The sequence below is a fragment of the Acomys minous genome, assembly GCF_964271855.1.
Source record: "Acomys minous genome assembly, chromosome: 3".
Taxonomy (NCBI): Eukaryota; Metazoa; Chordata; class Mammalia; order Rodentia; family Muridae; genus Acomys; species Acomys minous.
In genome coordinates this window covers 13,146,523-13,170,795 of record NC_140485.1, presented here as the reverse complement: position 1 = coordinate 13,170,795, position 24,273 = coordinate 13,146,523, and the positions used below count along the sequence as shown (strand labels likewise).

The following is a 24,273-nucleotide window of genomic DNA, read 5'->3' as shown; positions in this document are numbered from 1 at the left end:
TCTGTGTATAAATCCTGGGTGATCATGAAGACCTACCTGTAATTTTAACACTTGGGAGGTGGAGCCAGGGAATCCCCTGGAGCAAGCTGACTATCTAAACAAGACATATCTTGGAGCTCTGGGTTCAGTTGAGAGACCATGCCTCAGCGAAGGGGAAAAGCAGTTAAGAAAGGTTCCCCAGTCATCAGACCTAAGATGGCACATACATGCATAGACATAAGCACATGCACCAGGACACACATGTGAACACACATGTAACATGGGAATGTGTAAGACATATTACACACAGGTACATGCAGAAAAAGCAAGAAGGGCAGTTTAGTCTCCATCCTTTCAAACTGGGATTGGGTGAATGTGTGATATACTTTAGCTAAGACAATATAAGGTATGGGTTGTGATGCACACATCTATTGCATCTGTATCAGGGTTTGCCCCAGTGCTATTTTTGGGAACACTGTAACATGAAACATGTGAATTACCCAGGGGAGATAGAGATGGGTGACACATGGCTCCTTTAGCACTCTACCACCATTGAAAGCCAGTCCATTACAAAAAAGATGGGGCCCATCAGCTTGTGAGCAGCCTGCAGCTTATGGTCCCCATCACTTTCTTATTGTTGGCTCGCTTTCAACATGGAGTAGAGGAATAACCTCAGCCAGATGGAAAATGCTCATGTCATATCAGTGTTTGCTGAAGAATGATCAGAGAAAGGGGCTGGAAGAAACTGCACTCCATCCTGGTTGAAAGGCAGCAGCTACAAGTGGGTGATGGAGAGCGTCAGCCGCAGGCTGCTCACCACGTGAGGAAGTGAAGGTGGCGGCATACGGAGCAGAGACCAGTTGTCTTAGCTGATGAGACCCAAAATACTGACCCATGCCTTTTTGAAGAAATACACGGTGACTGTTTTCAGCCACTTAGTTTTGATTGGTTTGTTGACTTATACGTGTTCTTGTACGGTTTCTTTTTAAAAGTTTTAGCTGGAGAAATGACAAAAGCAGTAATTAAAACTTCTCAAATCACACACCGTATATGCACATAGATGGCAAAATGGAAAGAGGTAATAAGATTGTGAGTGATCTTTGTCTTCTGTACTTTACTAAATTTACCAACTGATCTGCAATCAAATTTAGACTCTTTTAAAAACAAAACAAGATGAGCCAAAGTGAGTGGTCATTTTCTTCCAGCTTGTCTCTGGTAGTTCTCCAGCAAATTTGGACTTGGCACAGACATTTTCCATCTCTCTGAGGTTGCTGGATTCTAAAAGTCAGATACCCCGAAGAGAGGCCTGTTCCCTTAAACCCAAGATCATTTCCTCTGGGGAGAATTTCAGAGGAGTGAGGATAGTCTACATAGTGACAGTCTATGTGTCAAGGCCCTTCTCACTAAAACATCCTTGGAATGCCATTGCTGTATCCCTATGGTCACATATCGCTGTGGTCACATGTCCCTGTGGTCACATATCCCTGTGGTCACATACATATCCCTGTGGTCACACAGCCCTGCAGTTACATAACTCTGTGGGCACATATCCCTGTGGTTGTATAGCCTATATTATATTGACTTCTGAGCCTCTGCAGAATTTCTTGTGTAGATTATATTGATGAAAAATGTAGAATTCTGGGCATGGGAACATAGTTTGATAAATGTTCTCTCTCTCTCTCTCTCTCTCTCTCTCTCTCTCTCTCTCTCTCTCGCCTTTCTTTCTTCCTTTCATCCTTTCTCTGAGCCTTACTACACTGATGACTTCTGGGAGGCTGGAAACAAGGAGCATAGAGAGGAGGGACATTTATTCTCAAGTCTCATCTTGCAAATTCATGACATTCTGAATTCTACCAAAGACCCAGAACTCCTGCCCGGCAGCTCCAAACCTAACAACCTCTTCAACATGGGTTAATAACAGTAGTGGTCTGTTTCAAACACTGCATCATCTTTGTGGCTTGTTTTGTATGGTTTTCCTATGTCTGCTCACACACTGGTTAACAACTATCCCTTTAATAATGGCTTCTCAAGCTAGTTCAGAGGACTTGGTCATCTGTTTCTCACAGGCACATGGAGATCTTGAAGGTAGGCATATTCAAAGGAAGAGAGTAGAGAGAGCCGAAGCAAAGTCGGGTTCTCTCATCTAAGAACACCACCAACAACAAAAAATGCAGTAGAAAGATAAAAGAAATCCCCATAGTCTCCATTACTTCCTACTCTCGTTGTAGAGGACACAAATTATCCATCAATTTCAGGTCACCGGTAATTCTGAGTAAAGGATGACACAGAGGAAAGGCAATTTCCTCTTTGCAAGTTCTGGGAAGTGGAGTGGGCGATGGGTGACTAACAAAAATTAGAATTGTGAGAAAGTGTTCTTAAGAGAATAATGCCTGTGAGAGGCAAGCTGACAAACTAAGCCAGAGGGGACCCAACATAAAAACCTTACCCGGCCATCACTTGTCAGGAGGATAGAGTCACTCTTGATGTCCCTGTGAATCACTCCTTGGTTATGAAGGTAGGAGAGAGCTTTTAGAACTGACAGGCAGACGGTAGCTATCTGCTCTTCATTCATTCTAGAAAGGAAATAATATTTAAAAGTAAAGAGAGGCGTAGGCACAGCTTTCTGATGGTCAAGAGATGCCACATTTTTGGGTTCTGGAGAATTAGTGTATGACTCTAGCTGTTGTCTAGAAAAATCACCAAATAAACCAACTGAAGTCGCTGGGACAAGTTTATCCAAGAATAAATCCTGGCATTGAGCATTCCAGGGACTGAATATAAGACAAATGAAACTGACCACATTTGTTAGCTTTTGTGTAATTAGTGGAAATTCATGTCCCCAAACTCTTGTACTGTAGGCACTGAAGTTGTATTCAAGTAGAATGGAGAGATTTTTGTTTCCGAACAACATCATCACAATGACATAAAATTCCAATCCTCTACCTGGGCATTTTGTCCTCAGACAGTCCTGTGTGGACACGGCATCCCAACTCAGGAGGATAAAACTCAACTCTATGTAAGTGATGAGAAGTTCTGTTGTTGCTACTAAAACTTCATTCTCAGTAAGCTTCTGAGGTTGAATCAACCTTCAGGGTGTGGGATGGGTGCTAATTTAATGGATGATGACCTATGCATACATGATTGAGTAATGAGCACTCTGGGGGTTGTAGTTCCTGAGTGCACAGTGTTAATTTATGAAGAAATCATAGAGGTAGTGGTTGAGTTGTACTTTGAGTCATCTGCCTTACCTGGTGTGAGTGACAATGTCTGTCAAGGCACCACCTTCTAGAAACTCCATGACCACCCAGAGCTCATCGCCCACAAGGTAGCTGTTATACATGTCAACTACGTTGTCATGGTGGTAATCACGCATTATCACAACCTGGATGAGGGAGAAAGATATATATTTACTTTAGGCTGGTGAAACCTGGCTGTTTTCTCTTGTGGCCACATCAATATTTTTTGAGTGACAGGTGAGTGCTGGGAAACTTCTTCAGGGATCTACAGTAGATTGAAGGCATCAACAACAGTTAGTGATAGTTAAAAGAATACGGTGAGTACGATTGTTAAAAAACGACAGGCCAAACAGACTTTGGAAAGATAAGAAGGCTATGGGAGGCAGAGAAAAGATATAAGAGTGGGGAGGGAAGGGAAAAAAAATTAAGATATACAGAAAAATTTGCCTAAAAGGGAATTTACTTTGGCTTTTTGGAAAATACAATCAGACACATCTAAGGAGCTTGTATAGATCACTATTCATACTTTACTGTGGGTCAACAGTAAGCTGAATGGGTGGTAACTGAGGTCCACAAGTAAACAGTTAGAGGAGCTATAAGACAGTTCTGAAGGAGAACTGGTCTGAATACAAAGAACATAATTAGATGGTAAATTGATACATGCTGTAGGCTTTTAAAAGGCCAATTTGAGCCTACTTGTTGGAAAGAGTATCTGGGAATTATTGCCTTGTTGCTGCTTCTAGTTGATTTCCAGAGCTTGAGTTAAATAATAAATTATGCCTATGTGTTCTAATACTGTGATTTAGAAAAAAATGTTTAAGAACCAGAAACATAAAAGAATTATATGTATAATGCAAAAATTATGTGTTAATTATCATTATCAATAAGACAAATGCCATAACCCCGATGGAAAAGGAAACAATGGACATATGATTCAAAAAAGAGTTAAAATGGACTGTAAATATATAAAAATAAAATCAGTCAACTAACAATATAATTATAATTAAAATAGATTTGTCTATGTATATCATATTAGCAGAGATAATGTAATATTTAATGCTGACAGTAAATGTGACAGGATTTTTATGTAAAGGCTCAAATTGGTACTTTCCAAAAACATTATATATCAATTCTCTAAAAATACATATATTTATGTATCATTTGACTTGTTCATTCCACTTTGTAAGTCTAATAAGATTATAAAACATGAAGCTAAATAGCACTTACTGAAAACAATATACATCAGAGATTGCTTAATGAATATTAAGAGAGAGAGAGAGAGAGAGAGAGAGAGAGAGAGAAGAATTTGAGGCCATTGAAGTGATATGCTTGATATATTAAAACACAACAATGTACTTTAAATTTTTATTAGTATGAAATTAAATCCTACATTAAATATTAAACTAAAATAGAAAGCTATCAGACTACATGTATAGTATTATCCCAATAAAATATAAGTAAAATAGCAAACTATAAGAAAATACTAAAATATTAACATAGCCTACCACTGCTTGGTTGGGGGGTTATGGATGTAAATATATGTATATGGTTGGAGGTCTTGTGTATTCATGAGTTGTATATCCCTTTGATCAAACGAACATGTATGGAAATAGTTCTTTGCAGATTTTGTGCTCTTATCCGTCTATAAATGATGAAATATAACAAAAATTTGCACAGCATTTACATTATGTTAAATATTATAAGCACTCTAGAAATGATGTATCATGCATATGTAATGTACATATATATATATGTATATACACACTTATGTAATGTAAACTGAGCAGTGCGTGCACCCTCAGAGACAGCACAGGATGAGTTCTGGCATCTACTGGAGAGGCCTCAAACCCTGGCCTCACAGCCCACTAGCCATATGACCGAGGGCTGGTTATACCAGTCTGAATAGCTTTGTCGTTCAAATGGTAACACCTTTCTACCCCAGAGGGCTGTTGCTCAACTGAGCTGGTGCTTAGCACAGTTGTGGACACACACGGAGTACTTTCTAAAAGCAATAGCTATGCAAACATAGAGCAAGACTAGAGGAAGAATCACAGAGGAAGGTTGTTTTTGCCTTTCTATTTTCACTGTCATTCTATGTGTGAAAACACAATATTTTTGTATTCCCGATGTGTGTGTGTGTGTGTGTGTGTGTGTGTGTGTGTGTGTGTGTGTGTAGTGCTGTGTACATCGGTATGAGCAGGTAAATGAAGAATAACGGACAACTTTGAGTTTCATTGGATTTTTTTTTTTCAGCAGGGGTTCTCCTTAGCCAGGGCTTCACCGATAGGTTAGTCTGTCTCACCAGAAATCACTAGTTCGGAACAAGTACAAAATTGGAGATCTCCAAGGGCTGGGATATGAGCACACGTGACCTTGCCAGTTTGTTGTTGTTGTTTACTTGAGTTCTGGGAATAGATGTTAGGCTCTATGCTTGCACAGCAAGCAGTTTACTAATGGAATATTCTTCCCAGGCCCTGCATACCCTGTTTTTGAAATAGGCAGTAAATGTTACATCAACATGAAAAAAGAGACAATCCTAAAAAGCAAAACAAAACAAAACAAAAAAACCCAGCATTTACCTCATTAAAAAGGAGTTCCCGTCTCTGTTGTTTTCGGAGGTCCATTTTCTTCACTGCCACTTGCTTGCCTGTGTGCTTCTCAGTTGCAATGCACACGATGCCTGTAGACCCTTCTCCGATTTTAATAAAGTTACCCAAATATTCCCTGGGGTCTCCTGGGCTGACCACCAGTTGCAGAGCAGCTCGGAACTGTTCATGGGATACCCTAGAAGGCTGCTGGTCTGAGGAGGAGCCCCAGCTGGCTGGAGGGTAGGTGCTCGAGGCGATGCTGAGAGAGCTCAAATAAGAAGCGGTGGAGATGTACTGAGAGCTGGTTTGCAGGGAAGGATGGTGGTACAGGGTTGCTTTGTGGTACCCAGAAGGGTACTGCTGGCTGCTTGAAGAGTAGCCTGCTTTGCTCTGACTTTGAGGTAGTTTGGTGGGGCCTCTGGGGTAGGTGTCGGACCCTGACAGTGGAGGACTGAAGACCATTTGTGCTCGATCATAATCCACCTGGAAAGACAGAGGTAGATGGGTAGTAATCACTGGATCTGAAGCTGAAGCCCATGGCTGGCAGAAGGAAGAGAAGAAGAAGTGCTGGCAAAATTTGCCTAGCAACAGTAATGCCAGCTATACCCATGAAGGAGCCTCTCCCCCACAAACCTGTTCTCCCTACTGCTACCTCCAACCAAGGGCTTATGGTCCTTATACAGGCCACACTCTTTGTTTATGCCCTAATTAGGAAGGGAAGATCCCCCATGATGAAGGACATTGGTCCTCAGGCAGAACTGGGAAGAAATGTCAGGGGTAGGGAGGAGACTTTCTCCATGCTTTCAAACGTATATACTTACACATAACACAACACCTATACGTATAAAAGGTAAAATATGGCTCCTGGTGCTAAGGAGATTTGGCTTCAGTGTGGAGTATTAATTAAAATTGTGACATTTGCACAGAGTAAGTTCAAGTATAATTGAGAGAGAGTAAGGAAGAATTCCAGGTATTCCTGAGAAAAAAAAAGATTTGGTGTTGGCCAGCCTTCAGTGAGATCCCTGTAAATCCCATTCCACTCTGAATTAGAAGAGTAAGGTTGAGGGAACTCGGCAGTGGATAAGGGGCAGGGTAAGCAGGACAACAGAGGCCAAGGAAGCCAGCACATCGCTGGCCACTTTAATGGCCCCATGGTTGTGGTACATTTTCTCTTACTGAAATAATTTGCTTGGCCCTTCTTCAACTGCTTTGTCATGTGAGCACTTAGGAATCCATCAGAGAAGGCCATGCATCAGGAAGTCAGGCTTCTAACCATGACTGAGCTAGAAGCTGACGCCCATGAGCTATAATGAAAGTGCTCCCTGCAGCCCACGTCCAGGTCACAGATGACGGTATCCCAGCCTAATTCAGTGACTGTGACCTTACGAGAGATGCCAAGACAGAACAAACCACCTAAGGCTCCCCATTCTAATGACATCTGGAAACAGCAATATAGTAAATATTTGTGTTTTAGGTCTAGGAAATAATATTTAGGTCTAGGAACAGCAGCACAATTGCAGGTAGTTTGTTACAGACCAGTTGGTAGCAGATACGATGAGAGATCTGATCCAAGAACTTGTGCCAGATGATAAAGTTTGCTGTTGTTTAAAACCATGAAATTTTGGAATGCTTTGTTAAACAGCAATAGAGTCTGTATGATTATGTTTACTTTGGGAGAGTTATTAGACACCATGTGGCGATGTCACCTAAGTGACTTAGACATTCTTTGATTCCAAGGATAAACTGAGGTTAAAGAATGTTCCTTGAAAGTGAAATTGAATAGACCTGTTGCCTATGAACCAGGCAAGATTGTGGAAATAGGCAGTGCCATCAGTTTCCATCCACTTCTTGTAAAGAAGTCCATGCCACCATGCAAGTGAGCAAGGGCTGTATCAGTTATCTCCTGAAAACCACTGCCCATTATTAGTTGCTCTGCACTATTTGGGGCTCGAATGAGGGTGGTGTCCTGTAACCCATGTAAAAGTTAGCTGTTCTGGCTGCAGGGACACCACACTCCACATGACAGATTCACCACTCTGAGGGCCTTCGAATAGGGAACAGGTATCCCCTACACCAGAATCCTGCCTCACATCCAGATGAAAATACCTGGGTATAGCTTGACCCTGATGGCTTTACTTGAAATCCTCAGTACCTCTGAGCCCCAGTTTCCTCATTTGTAAAATGAAATAATGGTAAAAATATTAACATCTCACTCCTTAGATTGTAGGGTACTCCAAAAGATTGTATAGATATAAAAGGATTTGAAATGTGATGGGCCAGTAAACTTTATGTACTATTATAGTTCTGTAAAGTGTTTAGTGGAATAATGGCAATATACAATAAAATAATTTCAAGAACAACAAAACTAGCTATCATTTACAGATGTACAACACATAGGTTTCTGTACATTAAGTTCTTAAAATGATAAGACATAGAATTCTTAATTATAATATATTGAACATGTGTTATACGTTAGCCTCTACAGATTTGGGCCCAGGGGTCCCGCTCAAACTATGGTACTAACCAAGGACAATACAGGCCATAAACTTCAAAGCCCTACCCAGATCTAGCCAATGGGCAGGACATTCTCCACAGTTGAGTGGAGAGTGGGGTATGACTTTCACACAAACTCTGGTGCCTCATATTTGACCATGTCCCCTGGAGGGGGAGACCTAGTGGCACTCAGAGGAAGGATAGCAGGCTACCAAGAAGAGACTTGTTACCCTATGAGCATATAAAGAGGGACGAAGTCCCCCTCAGGCACAGTCATAGGGGAGGGAGTAAGGGGAAAATGGGAGTGAGGGAAGAATGGGAGGATACAAGGGATGGGATAACCATTGAGATGTAACAAGATTAAATTAATTAAAAAAAAACAAGTTAGCCTCTATTAGAAAGCAGGTTGATTTGTAACTCTAAAGGCTGTGTGTGTGTGTGTGTGTGTGTGTGTGTGTGTGTGAGAGAGAGAGAGAGAGAGAGAGAGAGAGAGAGAGAGAGAGAGAGAGAGAGAGAGAGAGAGCGCTTAATGGGAACAGGGTAGAGGACCACCACTGTAATTTAAACAATGGGAGGATTGCTTTCCATTAGTCAGGCTCACCAACAAGGCCAGCAGAAAAGGTCAAGTGAGATCCTAAACTTTCATTTTTGAAAGTGGGTCATGGGAGCCTCACATGTCATCACTTTCCAGAGTCCTCATGGAGCTTTTTTGTCTCACAGTTAAGACAAAATTGTACTCATCTTCCATGAGCTTGTATAGATGATGGTGGCCTGTAGAAGTCACAAACACCACTTTCCACTACATTAGGGGCCTCTTCTCCACGATCACCAGTCAGCAGCAAGATTAGGGTTGACTCTGAGCAAGTAGCTTGTGGTATAAAAAAAGAAGACACATGTCTTCATGAAGGAGACAATTTCCTCTTGCAGACAAGACAGAATTGTTTTTTGAGAGTTAAACATCTTTGAAATTAGGTTATTTTAGGAAAGAAGATGCAATTGTCTTTCGTAGCTGCTGGTAAGAGGGACAGGCTCGTAAAAATGCTACGTGGAACAATCACAACCACAAGAGACAAGTTTAGAACCAAACTAGGTGACTCAGAAGAATTAACCGTCTGCTTCAGGCACGTGAACATGTGGTCTCACCTGGTGGCCTTTATTCATCATTCAAGGGGATGATGACAGACAGTCAGGCTTTCTAAGGGCCCTGCACTCCAAAGAAGATCTGGTAAGGTCCTGTGTTCATGGAAGGAGATTTCCAGATGTCCTGAACCCTTAGAACAAGGACACGTAGACCTTATTTCTTGCCTGCTGTGACTTTACCACCTTTAGTCATCACCTACCTGATCTGTATAATCAAAGCAGGGACTTTTCCTTGTGATTAAAATTCTCTGACATTTCTCTGAGGCCAGAGTTGGGCTCCCTCCCTAAGGGACTACTCTATTAAAAGTCTGTTCTTGTAGGAAAAAAATAACGCCAACGATAGCCTTTAGTGAGTGCTTGCCATGTACCAAGGGCTATTCTGAGTACTCCATGTACTCCATGGCATTTCATTCTCACTGTAAACAGTAAGGCCTATAACTGTTCTATCTTACAAGAGGACTGAGGTATAGTAGGCTGAAGTAGGTCAGACAAAAGGCTTAAAGCTACTAAGACAGTAGAAGGACAGTGCTAATCTTCTTTGAGTCACTTGTCACTTGGGTCTATGTAAGTTCACAGAAACAGGCTTCAATGATGGGGCAGGGGGAGTAGACAAAGGAGGGCAGTATGTGAGCTGAGAGTGGCCAAGATAAGGGATGCCTTCATGTTTATCCGGAACCTTGCATATCTGAATAGTCTGGAGCAAAATATAAGAACTGTACCAGAAAACCATGAATGATAAGGCCCATGGGAATGGGATGAAGGAAAGATGACCTGGTGCCACTCAGAGGAAGGATAGCAGGCTACCAAGAAGAGATTTGATACCCTATGAGCATATACAGGTAGAGGAAGTCCCCCTCAGTCACAGTCATAGAGGAGAGTAAGGGGAAAATGGGAGGGAGGGAGGGAGGAATGGGAGGATAGGAAACAAGGGATGGGATAACCATTGAGATGTAATATGAATAAATTAATAAAAATTTTAAAAACTTGAAAAAAAAAAGAAAGATGAACGTTGTATTTTTTTTTTTTTAGCAGTGTTGGCTTAGATACCTTCTAAATACACAAAAAAGTGGTTGTCTCAGAAAAATGAGGCGATCATTCTATGGACACAATTCATTATTTTCAGTTTTGCTTTGGTCAAAACGAACTTTGCATTGGGTGACAGCGATGCCCCAGGATGTACTTGCACAAAGGGAAGGCTGGCTGCTTTTCTGTAGGGTGACTGCCTCCCTCTCTCACACACTCTTGACATTTGTTGTCATTCCTCTAGCTGGTCTCGCTCATGGTGGTGTCTATATTTGGGAGCGGTGAAACACAAATGAGCCTGTCTATGTTCGTTTTTCCATGCGTGTGTTCATGCAGAAAAAGTCAAGCTTGAGCTGGGAAACCTTTCCTTCATGTAATGGCAGACACATTCCAGAAGAAAAGGAGAGACTCTGGAGCATGTATGAGCAAGCTGGCCTCGAATATTTGGGAAGGGATGTAGAAGATAATTATTTAGCAAAACCACAGGGCTGTTGAGGTAGAGCATCCAAAGGGATGGTAATTACTAAGTCTCTGAGAACCCATGCTCTAAACCAAAGGATGAGTGGATGCCATTTGCTCCCAGACAGCTCAGTGCCAGGGCTGGACAGGAGGGAGCAGGAAGCTGCAATGTAGGAGAGCGAACAATAGAAACGCCACAGAGACTGCCCCCATGCCACCAGGGAATGCACTCGTGTGCATTGTGTACCAGTAACTCTACAGGAATGACTTCTCTCCCACAGGCTCTAAAGGGGATTCCCATATGGCACGATGTAATAAAAGACAGCTAGATCGATTGTTTTGCAAATTATCACCCAGGGCTGCCAAACCAGTCAGCTGCACCGAGACCACTCGTGATCACTGTACAGCGGCTACATTTGGAGAGGAAATTCTCTCTGCAGGAATCTTTAAAAATACAGGCAGATGAAGAGTCGTGCTTTCCTTCCTTTTCGGGTGACTAATAACATACACTTGGTTTTTAGTTTCCTGGGACTTCTTAGTATACCCTAAAAAAATCAATTCTTTAAAAAAAATGTGCCTTTTCACATCTCTATTCAAAAGCTGAAGGAGATGGGGAGGCTTATTATGTGGGAATAAATAATTCCCAGTTAACAGTTCAGCCAGAATGCCCTTCTACAATAAGTGCACTGTCTCCAAGGATAGGGCTAGGTACAGGCTTGTGATGTATCAACATTATACGTAATTATAGCAATGAATTCATTTAATCAATCAATTTCAGCAGTGGTGCACTGCGGTGGACAGGGCATAAAACTCCTCATCGCTATCAATTGCCCCGATTACAGCTGGCTGTCAGCCAGAATTCCCCTGATCCATGTTAGTTAAATGCACATTAATCTGTATTTGGCAGTGTAATCAAGGACCCAACTGAACTGTGAAATTGAATTCTGCAGTAGAACATCATTTGACCATTTTATGCCAAGGCTTAAAAAAAAAGAGGGTGGGAGAAAGAACAGGAGGAAAAAATATCATGCGGCAGCATCTCTTTGTCACCGGGAGCTTCTGCATCGAAGGGAGGCTGTGGCTGGACGGTGCTGGACAGTGGTGTGGGAGATGGCTGTGTTGCACATCTGTCCAACAGACTGGCAATGGAGGAATGCTTGCTGAAGGGCTGAAAGATGGAGATTACAGGGAAGGGAGACAGCTGCTTCCAGGACTTAGTTGTGACGCTCCAATACACCTTTTTGGAACACAATGAAACAAAGAGATTGCTCAGCTCAGAAGGAAAAAAAAAAAAAAAAAAAAAAAAAAGAAGAAGAAGAAGAAAAAAGAAAAAGGCAGACCGGGTGTTGCTTGCTTTACATAAATCAGGGACAAAAGCGAATCACAGCCATCTATTGTCTGAGCATGGAAAGTACATCTTAAATTTTCCTGACTTGACTGACAGGAAAGTGTTAGCAGACTTGGCTTTGCAAAGGAAAAAGCATCTGTAAGAGAGCCTAGGAGAATCGCTAGTGGCTTTTTTCCCCCTTCAGAGACATTTTGGGGACTGGTAATTAGGAAAAGGCAACTAGCTCATTCGTCCTGGTGGCCCCCCTGTTGTGCTCTGCAAAGGTCGGTTTCTCCCCTTTTATACGCAGGAAACACCAGTGATGGGGAAGTTAATTCTTCCTTGCTCTCAATCAAGCTGTGCAGCCCTGCCTGAGGTGGATAGGCTCAGGGTTCATTCTTGGTTTTCTGGGCAGCTAGTTGCTGTCCTCTGAGCTTCAGTCTGTCTCCTTGCAGGGCATTAAGGAACCCCTGTTGAACCCTAATAAAGGAGTTACTGTCGCTTCTGCCAAAGGCAAAACTCTGATTTTTATTGATGTTTCTTTCCTGGTACTTACTTTCATTTACAAAGCGGGGCAATCAGCTTCATAGTGGGTGTATTATTCATTCTGGCCAAATGACTGGGGTATATAGCACATGCTGTGAGCTGATATTCAACTTTGGTAAAAGGCAAGTGTTGCCAATGAGTAAGTGCCCTTGTGACACTAAAAAGTCTTAAGGCATCTCCTTAGGGTGCCAAGACTGGGGGATTGGGTGGTTAGATACAGCTGCTGTACCGTATGCAGTAGGAAACTGTGCAGTGCATTGCATGAGTAGCTCCGGAATTTCGGCAAACCATTGAGTTGGGATCTCAGTTAGGCCTGTAGAAATATACATTTCATAACAAGGAGCCTGAAAAGCCAAGTCTTCCCTGACTTACTGAATAAATGGCAAGTGCACATTGCAGACATTCAGATAGGTTGTTACTGACCCCTGCACAAGGCAGAGAGTATGTCTCTGAGGGACTGTGAAGTAGTTCTGTAGAAGCACTAAAAGGACTAAGTCTGTGGTGAGCAGACTCAAGCACAGACAAGCTCGTTTAGCTTGTAAAGACTCGAAAAAAAATCTATGTCTTGAATGTCTCTGTATTAGATGGCAAAACTCTGTCTATCTTTAAGAAGTTCAAACAAGGCTATCATCCAAGGTAGAGTGAATTCATAAAAAAAGAGTCTTTTGGGTCTTCTCACCTAAGGCTTTCTTTGCAGCTTGCAGTTTCAGTATTTACCCATAATTCATATTTCTAGATGAATACAAGTCATATCTGGAGCATACTATAAACAGAGCTTCCTTGTACACACAAAGTTCACAAGCAAGGCGATGGCATCCAGCAGTGTGTGTCCTGACTGAAAAGCCTTACACCCACTTTTTTGCTCCTCAGCCTTCCTCTAGAACTGATACAAATGTTCTGAAGCATAGACCTTAGAGTCAGAGAGATGTAGTTTTGAACCCCAGCTCAGAATATATTCATACACTTGGGGAAGCCCATAAAGACAGCTTTCTGGAGTTTCAGCTTCCTCAACTGTCAAAGAGAAGGTTTTGGATTCTTCTGGACTTGTAAGGACTAAGTGTGCAAAGTCTGCTAAAGATTTCTCACACTGTGCCTGGAACACAGTGACCCTTGTATTATAGTCACTCTCTGAATGTCAACCTAGGGACAGACATTTCTACTACACATACAAGAAAGTAGGCTGCTCTGACATGAACTTGTTTAACTTTCAGCTGACATGAGGCCAGGACTGTCTTTATCTCCCTTCTGTAGTTAAAGAGGAGGCACCACTCATCAGTCACTTAGTTAATAAATGGCAGTGTTATGCTCAAATGGGAGCAGTTTATCTCCCCAAACCAAGCCTCTAACTGCTCAAAAGTACTTGATAAAAGGTAGCCATAGAAGGCTCCTCTGCAGCTATCTGATTTCGTATGGCCTTATCCATGGCGAAGGGTGATATATTTTGTTATTGCATATATTTGATTACTGTGAGTGAAGATGGGAAGCCTTGCCATCTAATAGGGAAAAGCCCATGGATACTGTTATCTACATAGAAATGCCAGAACAACCCCTCACTACAAAAGAATTACATGCCCAAAACATCATTAGAATCAAGGTTGAGAAACTCACCTCTGAATGAAAGACGATGAGATAATATTGAAATATTGAAATAATTTCTGATGCAATCTCACTACCTTAGCGATAGAAATACTTTACAATGGAAGGGTTGGTATCCTTACAAGTTGTGTCTGTGTTATGGGGATGCATCCCAGGGGTTAAAAGTAAAGATCTGGACTCTAGTTGGTACATGAGCTGAATGGTACAGGCTGCTAATGTGACTCCCAGATCTTATTCCTTATCTTACAGCGGAGGCAAGAAATTTTGCTGTGAGTCTTAACTAAGCCACGTGTATATCTGGTACACAGTAGGTGCCTGGAAAAACACTGAATTGTCACTGTGTCAGAAACTTCTCATTGGCTTTGCCCAAGGTGACACCAAGAGACACGAGCTAACTGCCTGGTCCCAAGAGAGTACTGAGTGATCAACGTTAAGCACAAGATGACAGGCTCCTGCCATGTTGCTGATGGCAGCAGAGTCTTCTGGAAAGAGTGGGAGGCGTGCTTCCTCTCTCCTTGCTGGCTTCTGTAGTTTTGTGATGAGAGTGGTGCTAGAATTTGTTTTACTTTTCTTTCTCACCTTAAGGTGTCATCTGCTCATTTTCAGGCAACAAGATTGCAAAGTAGAGACTAAATATTAGTATCAATGGATTTTATTACAATTTTCACTCTTGTCATGCTAATAAGAAAAGTGAAGTGGGGTTTTTGTGTTGTTATTACTCCACATCTTTCTTCACTGTGAGGTAGAACTAAAATTTTAAAAATATAGGACAAAACATCAAACTGGTGTCACACACACAGATACAAACACACGCACACACACATACACATTCACACACACACACACACACACACACACACACACACACACACACACACACACATACACCTTTCCTCATTCTTGCTACAGGGGATTTGTGCTTTTTTTCCCTTTCTTTTTCCTATGCGATCATCACCCGCCCTCCTCTAGAAACTGTCATGAGACAAAGTCAAATTATCTTGAGTCGTGATCACTATGTCTTGCCCCAGCTGGAAATCCAAATGCAATTGGTTGAGTTTTCAGAGTACAACTCTAAAGACAGAGGCACCTAACTGTTTTTAGAGAGATGTTATATTTTTAATCAAGTGAGCATTTTAATTACCAACATGCCTCCCGCCTCCTGCCCTCCCACAAAACCGCACATCAGTTCTCCTGGGTTTGGAGCCGGGGTGGGGGTGGGAGCAGGGGGATAGGAGCAGTAGCTTGCTCCTTTGGAACGCTGGCTTAAAAATGCAGACAGTCTTATGTGTAAATGAGCTCATGTTTTTCCTGAGCCACAACTGTCCAATCACTGTTTTGGGTATGGTAAAGCTGGAGTTCAGGGCAGGAGGTCTTCTTTTAATTTAATTTAATTTTATTTGGAGACCTGCAAGGGATGAAGCAAACACCCCATTTTTTAGCTTGCCTCCTTCCTCCTCTTCTTCTTATCTTACATTTCTGGAGGGTTCTGAAACTTATCATAGATTTGAGTTGCAAATTCAGATGAACCCTTGGAATAACACAGGCCCACATTATGGGAAGGAACTAAAGTAGGAGAGGTGCCAGGCTTCAAAGGAGACCTAGGGTGGCATGTGACTCTACACCTCAGTGTCCTTTCCTGGGGAATGAATAGGTAAGGCTTGCTCCTGGTGGTGCTAAATCCCAAAGGCCTTTAAAGATGACTAGACAGAACTGGAACTAAACTGTAGGGCCTGTGTCCTTTCTAGTGGGGGCAGGGTTTGTCTTGGAGCCATTTCATTTTGAATCCTACATGAAAAAGTGGGTCCAGATATACCAGGTCAACATGTCATTTTTCAAGAGAATCCTGCAACCTCATGATTTGAGACTTACAAGTAAAAAAAAAAAAAAAAAGGCTAACCATATTAATGGTTCAAAAATAACCCCAGGGCTAAAAGTGTGCTGTATTACAATAGCATTTTCTCTAGGAAAATGACTGAAACCAGCTCCTTCCTCTTTGCTCAGATGTACCGCACATACACACATTTGTTTGGTAGTGCATGAGTTTGCATGAACTCTACTACTCAGCCACATCTTAGGCCTTTGTTTTGAGATAGTCTCTAGATCCTTGAGACCAGTTCTGTGGTCTTCCTGACTCAGCATCCTGAGTTCTGAGATTCTACAGGAGTTTGCTCTATGCCCAGAATACTCTTTCCAATGAATTCTGAGCATGTGACTTACTCAGCAACAGAACAAACACATCCACTTGCTTATTTGGTTCTAGAACTGTGAAGGGGCTCCTTCTCCACAGCATTCACAGAGAGTGACCTGGGTTAGAGTCAGCTTAGCTCTCTCGGGTATCAGGATATATATGTAGGTGCTATATGGGATTGGTGCTTGACTACTGGCTAGTAAGACCTGTGTCCAGCAAGTACCATGGAAAGAATGAAATAAAACTGTTTGCGACACTGTAACTATGGCCATCCAAATACCTTTAACATGACGAGATTAAAAGCATAATGACCATTTACATTTTAACTGGGGGCGTCTTTTTCATGCCCTTTCTCAGGATTCACATCTCAGTTCTTATCATGGGGACTAAAATAACAGGCTGTTTCTTCCGAGGTGTAGCTTCCATCAATTCCTCTTTGCTCAAATGCCTTAAACATCTTAGATGATAAGCAAAGGAAACATTTGACTGAAGTTGACAAAGCAGTTGGCTGCAGGTAGGCAGGCAGGCTCTGCAGGGATGCGTATGTTATCAGACAAGCTGCTGAGGAGAGAACATTGGTACAAATGTAGGTGATATTCCTGCTAGTAGTTGTGTCCTACCAAGACTGTCTTGAGGCTCAAGGTGATCCACAAGCCATACTCAAATCCTTCCTTTCTGCCTTAGTTATACAAATTAAGTACTAGTCAAATGTAAGGTACCATGGACAAATCAACCACCCATATGCTCTGGGCTATTTTTAAATGGCTTACATGCTTGAGGAAATGGTGTACTGTTAACTAGATATCACAGTCTTCTTCAAAGTGTGGGGTGTGGTAGACCTGTTAGTTATCAAAGCAATTTTATATGAACCTTATTTAAAAGAGTAAGGGCTGGCTTACAGTTGGAGTGCCTGCTTAATGCCCATATGACTCTACAATGGATTCCTAGCACTGTGAAAAAAAAATGCCTAAATAGTTCAGGAATTAGCTGTTATCTTTTTACTTAAAATATTCATATAAAAAGTGTTATTAAGATTTAAAAGAATAATTAAGAGAGCACACTCTTTTATAAAAGACTGTCCCTTGAGCTGGATATTTTATTCACATATGTTTATACATATATCCATATCTTTACATGAACTTTGATGTATTGAGGACTATTACACTATCGCCTATAGTAACCTACAATTGTTTACCCCTTAACAAAGAACTTGGTAAATATGATCAGACTGGATTTATCATTAGTAAACCAGAAAATTGTTCCATTAAATATGCATTTTCTCATGTTTTAATCAGAAATCTTGTAGCAGTCCCCAAAAGCCAAATTCTGATTATAACGACATATGGGCCTTGTCTTAATGCCTTTGACTATGGGATTCATAGAAAAATCAGGTAGGATTTGCCTAATGATTCTCAGTGGGAAAGCAGCGCTCTTTCCCATCTCTGGCTATCTGGAGCCTCCTTGGCAGGGCCAGTCACTCGTGGAGAAGAGGCAATGGGCCTTACCTTTGGAATGCACATTGTGGGCTCGGACAAGCGAGGGTAGGTGTAGGAGTTGTACGAATGTCCTTGAGGATGAGTTTTAAATGCACTTGCTCCAAATGGCATCATGGGTTCCTGAAGCCCTGAGCCTGACTTGGATCGCTGTCGCATGGCTGGCTGAGGACTTGTTTGATGCAGGTACGATGACTTTGGCCTCCTGTCATAGTCATCAAGGCTGGGACCCCAATCACTTTCACTGTATGCCAGACTCTCCTTGGAGCACCTGCTGGTCCCTGCAGTTCTAGAAGGCGTGAGTTGGAATGAGTAATCCAGAGGGGAGCTACTGGACGCTCGCTGATAATCCCACTTAAGGTCACCGTACTCACTTGGTTTGCTCAGCGAGTCCAAGTGTGTGTGATAGTCGACAGGAAATCTGGCCAGGTCCGTTTTCAAAGGCTTCATCTCAGGATAGTACGCGTCTCCATGTTTCATCTTCATGACGTGGCCGTTTTGCTTGGCTGCGTGGCTGCCTTTATAGTACAGATCCAGGTCGTCTCCATAGAGACTCCTTTCCCTGTACTTTTCAGTTGTATAGTCCGCGGTAGTATCGGATTCACTGGAATACTGTGAGAAGGTGATGAAGCCATTTTCTTCCGAGTGGCCTTGAACACGGCTAGCGGCTCCCTGATCTGGAGTGGGTGGGCTTTCCTTTCTTAGGGAGTTGGAGCGAGTTACGGAGATGTTGTCAAAATCCTCTAGCAGGCCATTGATAGAGCTTTCCTTGCAGGATTTATTTCCTCTGACGATTGTCTAGGAATAATAGAGGAATGCTGTTTAAGGAAATATCTTTGGTTTTATAATTGCCGGAGGACAGTCACCCCTGCTTCGTCTAGTTTAAACCACAGAAGAAAACATGAGAGGAACAGTTTAGCTAAAAAGGGAATGAAACAATTGTTGCCCAGCTTCGCTGGAAAAGTACATCAACTAATCGAAGTAATCTGGGCTTGCAAAATCTTGCATTAGACTAGAGAGAAGTATTTTCCTATTGTTTTGCAGATAAAAAAAATAAACACCTTCTTTTAAAATTACTTTTAATTTAAACCTTTATAATTTTGTACATATATGAATTGTAAATATACTCACCCTGTTTCCCTCTCTTGTCCCCTCCCACTCGGATAGACCTTTCTTCCTAACACCCAGCCCATCACCTTTGTCTTATTTTTTTGTTCAGGTTTTGTGCATATAGCTGTAGCTGCTATGTATTCATTGTTGGATTTCCCATGTCAAATTCCGAAGACATCATTTCACAGGACTCCTTCTTATCCTCCAGCCCTTACCATCTCTCCACTCCCTCTTCTGTGATGCTCCCTGGGTCCTAGAGTAGGTAATATAAGTAGCCCGTTTGGAGCTGAGCAAACAACAGTCATTTATTCTGAGCATTTTCTCAGTAGGAATCTCTGTATTAACCCTTACTCATGGAAAAAAGAAGCTCGGATGATAGAACACTTGTCTATCTAAGGGCATACTTTTTAACATTAGAAGACAGTTTGGACACACACGCAAACATATATATGTATGTATGCATGTACGTACATACAGTAGTAAGTATATACATATATTACTTACTATCAGTGATCTCAACCTGAGGGCTTGTGTAAACCTTCAACTTCTAACAACGAGCTGATGGCTATAAACTTTAGCAGTTTATAATGTTCGGTTATAAAAACATTTGTTATTTTAAAATTGACTATTCAGAGCTGGGCATGGTAGTGGCACATGCCTTCAATCCCAGCACTCGGGAAGCAAAGGCAGGCATATTGCTGTGAGTTCAAGGTCAGCCTGGTCTACAAAGTGAATCCAGGACAGCCAAGGCTACCCAGAGAAACCCTGTCTTGAAAACAAAACAAAACAAATAAAAAACAAAACAAAATCCTTCCCCCAAACCCAAACCTATTCAGATGATTCAAAAGCATTGTTAATTAGTATGAACACAGATATAAATGGATATGTAATCTTTATGCACCCATTGAAGACATCATTGATGCTATAAGACCTTATGGAAGAGTCTAGAAGACAGGTTTTGAAAATACGACTGTGGAATAGCATGGAGAGTAATTATGTGCTTTAATTTGTAATGCACTGTAATATTGTTCAGTATTGCACTACACTCTTTGCAGTGGCCCCACGTGTACATCAGCATCTTTGAACCTGGGATTTTGCTTGGTAATGATGTGACTGTGCGTGGATCTCAGTGACAAGCTGTTCTCTTTAATAAACCTAAATAACATCAGAATACGAGGAACAGAGAGAAATGGCAAGCCACTTACGAAGCCAGTCAGCTGTGCCTTGACTTGTCATTCCATGATTTGCAGCGAAATATGTGGGGGAGGATAAAAGAACAAAGAACAAAGGGTGGCTATCAAGATTTTAAGAGAAAAATACTTTTGAGCAAGAAGCAAGGAGTTCAAAATCATCATGGTTAGCACCAAGGGAAAGCTCAAAGAGTGAGGAGAGGACCAAGTCGTCCCACAGCCTGAGGGCTGCAGATCAGTGCCTCAAACTACGCTGAAGGACAAGGGTTTTGTTTTTGTTGTTTTCTGTCGACAGTCTTAGGCTAATTCTTTATGTTTATGTCCTTTAAAATAAAAAATATTTTAGAACAGTTTAACAGGGATATTTTAGAGATGGATCAGAGCATTCAAAAATATTTCCTTACCCAGTGTTTCGTGTATTAATGTCTGGCATTACTGTTAATGAAATGTCACCCATTAGGATTTTATCAGCTTTCTTCTAGGGCTTTGGAGTCCCATCTATTTATTTATTTTGTGTATATGAGTGCTTTGTTCTCCTGCGAACCAGAAGAAATGAGTCAGATTCCATTATAGATGTTTATGAGCTGCCATGTGGTTGTTGGGAATTGAACTCAGGTCCTCTGGGAAAGCAGCCAGTGCTCTTAACTGCTGAGCCATCTCTCCAACCAGGAGTCCCGTCTACGAGGGATAAATATTTATTTATTATGTCCTCTGAGTCTCTTTGACAGTTTCTGAGACTTTCCTTGTTGCTGATGACCTTGACAGTTCCGAGGGGCAATGAGCAAATATTTTCAGAATGTCCTTCAGTTAGATTAGTCTGCTAGTTTCATCATGTCTAAACAGGGGCAATAGGTTTTGGAGAGGAAAGCTGTAAAGTATCAACTTCATCACTATATCTGTTGCACACCGTCAACAAGGCTTATTACTGATACCATTACCTTGTCACTTAGGTGAAGCTGTATTTGTCAGGTTAGGTTTAATCTCTAACCTACAATTCCTGCCTTCCCTTCAGGAGTGAGATATCAGGAGATATCAGGAGAGGTTGGTGGCACGTGGGGTTAAGTTCTACCTCTTTGCATAAGGTATATCTGTACAAAGCACTTGGAGTTCCGCATAGAAAGCCTATATATTGTATTTATTTATTTATTTACTCAGTCATTTATTTATATCAGCATGAGAGACTCACAGGAATTTACTAAATCATTTGAGTTCTGATCCAATACTGTGCCATTTATTTAGTAACCCAAATGGTTGGGGCTTTGGTCACCAAAGTTCCTTTCATGTTGGTGTCTGCTTCCCGTTGACAATCTATCGTCTTTTTATTGTAAAGTGCACCAGTATTGGAAAGTGTTCTGCCTTTATCTTGTTTTTTTACTTTCCTCTGTTGCTTTATCAGCTGTTTCTCCAAGAATCCACCCCCCGCCTCACCTATTTATTGGACAATGGTCTAAGGCATGACAGTTGGGATTCTGAGTGGACCTGGTCACGACTGGGGTATCATTTCTCCCAGGTCCTCCTAGTAAGCAAAACTAGAAAGTATGTGTGTGTAAACAACACAGACATAACTATCTACCCATCGCTGTGTGTACTGAGACATGTTTGTATCTCTGTACCCAATCTGGTACCACTGCGTTCTTCCCAACCTCCTCTCTTTTGTACCTGTAACTTCTTGCTTTCTGACATTTCTTAGACTGAAGCCTTTTCCTGCATCTGCTTTAGTGTAATGGATTTCTGTGGGATAATAAAGGTCACTGCTGCTGCGTAGTTAACCCTCAGCCTTAACATGGCCAGTTCTGCTATTCTATGCACTGGTCATCGTATTGCTTACTTCACATACAAATTTAGGGAGCAAGTGCAATGAATGAAACTCCATCTGCTTCGAGAGCGAAATCTGAACAGTGCTACAAGAGAAATGTTATTTGAAGAAAAGGATAAGAAAGGCCTCTTGCTGTGGATCTCTGCTCTCTGGGAATGGACACATGTTCACTATCTTCCTGAAGCCAGAGACTCTAAGACTGGGCTCACACGAGTGTTGTACACGAGGCAGCACAGGAGGGCTGGCTCCTCCCTGAGGATGTATAAGCAGTTAGGGGTTGCTTCGGTGAGAACAGTCTTCTTTGGCTGCCCGCAGTTGCTCATGCACCTACACTGTAAGCAACCTAGTTAAAGTCATTGGTTCACCAAGCTAGCCTTGGGTGAGCGGTCTCCTTAGCTGGTGTCCTACCTGGGTAAGTGTTTGTTCACATCCCTCCATACACACTTACACAAAAAGCCAATGCACGTTTTTTCTTTTTCTTTTTAAAACAGTCTTGAAGCACTTATAAACTATATGGTATCAGGAAAAATGGCTTAAACTTTTGTGGGCATGGCTTCTTAATCTATTAAATAGTAAGGACTAATACTTATAGGATTAAGATAACAATTTATTTATATTTAATAGTGGGTATAAACTGGGCATAGTGGATCCAGCACTCAGGTGGATCTCTGTGAGTTCAAGACCAGCCTGGTCTACAAAGTGAGTCCAGGACAGCCAAGGCTACACAGAGAAAGTCTGTCTGAACCCTCCCCCACAGCATACTACTACTGCTGCTGCTACTACTACTACTACTACTAATAATAATAATAATACATATAAATTGACATGATTTCTACCATCAAAAGTAATGGGAAGTACTAGCAAATTCATGTTATTTAATTATTTTTTCAGTAAAGTTTTAAATTAAGCTGAAACGTTGGGAAGAAGAAAGCTACAAACAGTAGAAGTTTAGCTATGGCTATATACATGGCAAATAAAATTATTAGTAACATGAGATACAAACCACACATTTCTTAAATTTAAAGGGGGGATGCATTTTAAATTAACTACAATTGCTACATAGAACAGATGCTCTTTTTTTAGAACTAAATAAAACTGAATGTTTTCAAATCGTGATCAGTACTATACAGGCATCCTTAAGAATGTAATGTATGAATCAGAAAATTAGCACAATTAGACCATCAAGATTTAAAGTGAATGATGGACATGAAAAATGAAGACTACGAGAAACACATTAATCCCTGACACAGGCTTTTCCTCAGAGGGAAGGGGATTCAGATTCAATAGGCCTGGAGAGAGCCTGAAGTGCAGCGGTGCCCAGAAGCTGGCACAGGTGGTGTTGCTGATGCCCTGTAGCAATGCAATCACATATTTTCTAGATTTTAAATTTCCTGTATTCAAGGAACTTTACAATGAAAATATATTATATATATTTTATATGACAATAAAATATTTTACAGTATAATAGGAGCCAGCACTTTGTAAACACACACACACACAGACACACACACACACACACACACACACACACACACACACTCACTTCACTTATGCATGCACAATGTTCTTTTTATACATAAAATGATAACTATCTATATTCATCTACCATCTATCTGTCTACCTGCCTACCCATCTATATACCGATATTGTTATAGTTGGTTTAGGGGTTCTGTACTGTTTATAATTTTGTCATCCACCATGAAGGTGAAATACATTTTATGCTTCAGCAAATGATGAACTTAAAGATTTGTGTTCTTAGATGTGTTCTTAGATTTTCCCAGTTGGGACTGCATTCTGCTCTCATGTCTGTGAGCTTTTTCAGCAGCATGGTTTTACTATGAACTGTGATAGTCCTTAGCATTGCAGATAAATAAAACCTAGGTATGATCAAAGTGAATGTTTAGTTTTTGGTATTTGAAAGGAAAGATATTTAATTTAGTCATAGGAAAAAAAGAAAACCAAATTAAAGCAAATGAAAAAAAAAACAAGAAAAGAAAAGGGATTTCCTTTTCTTGGATATTATTTTTTTGGAGTTAAAACATGCTTTTGGCGAAGTATGCAAATCATTCTTAATAGAAACACATGCTGT

The 24,273-nt window shown here is 41.3% G+C and overlaps 1 protein-coding gene across 1 annotated transcript in view; it reads right to left on the bottom strand.

The window, feature by feature from the left end:
• Positions 1-24,273, bottom strand: part of PAK5 (p21 (RAC1) activated kinase 5) — a 292,585-nt gene that overhangs the window by 11,780 nt on the left and 256,532 nt on the right. Inside the window, exons 4-7 of the mRNA XM_084776856.1 lie at positions 18,081-18,866; positions 5,795-6,286; positions 3,228-3,361; positions 2,426-2,552 (exon numbers count right to left, since the gene is read on the bottom strand). Coding sequence (XP_084632982.1) covers positions 2,426-2,552; positions 3,228-3,361; positions 5,795-6,286; positions 18,081-18,866 — 1,539 coding nt within the window. The remainder of the gene's footprint in view (positions 1-2,425; positions 2,553-3,227; positions 3,362-5,794; positions 6,287-18,080; positions 18,867-24,273) is intronic.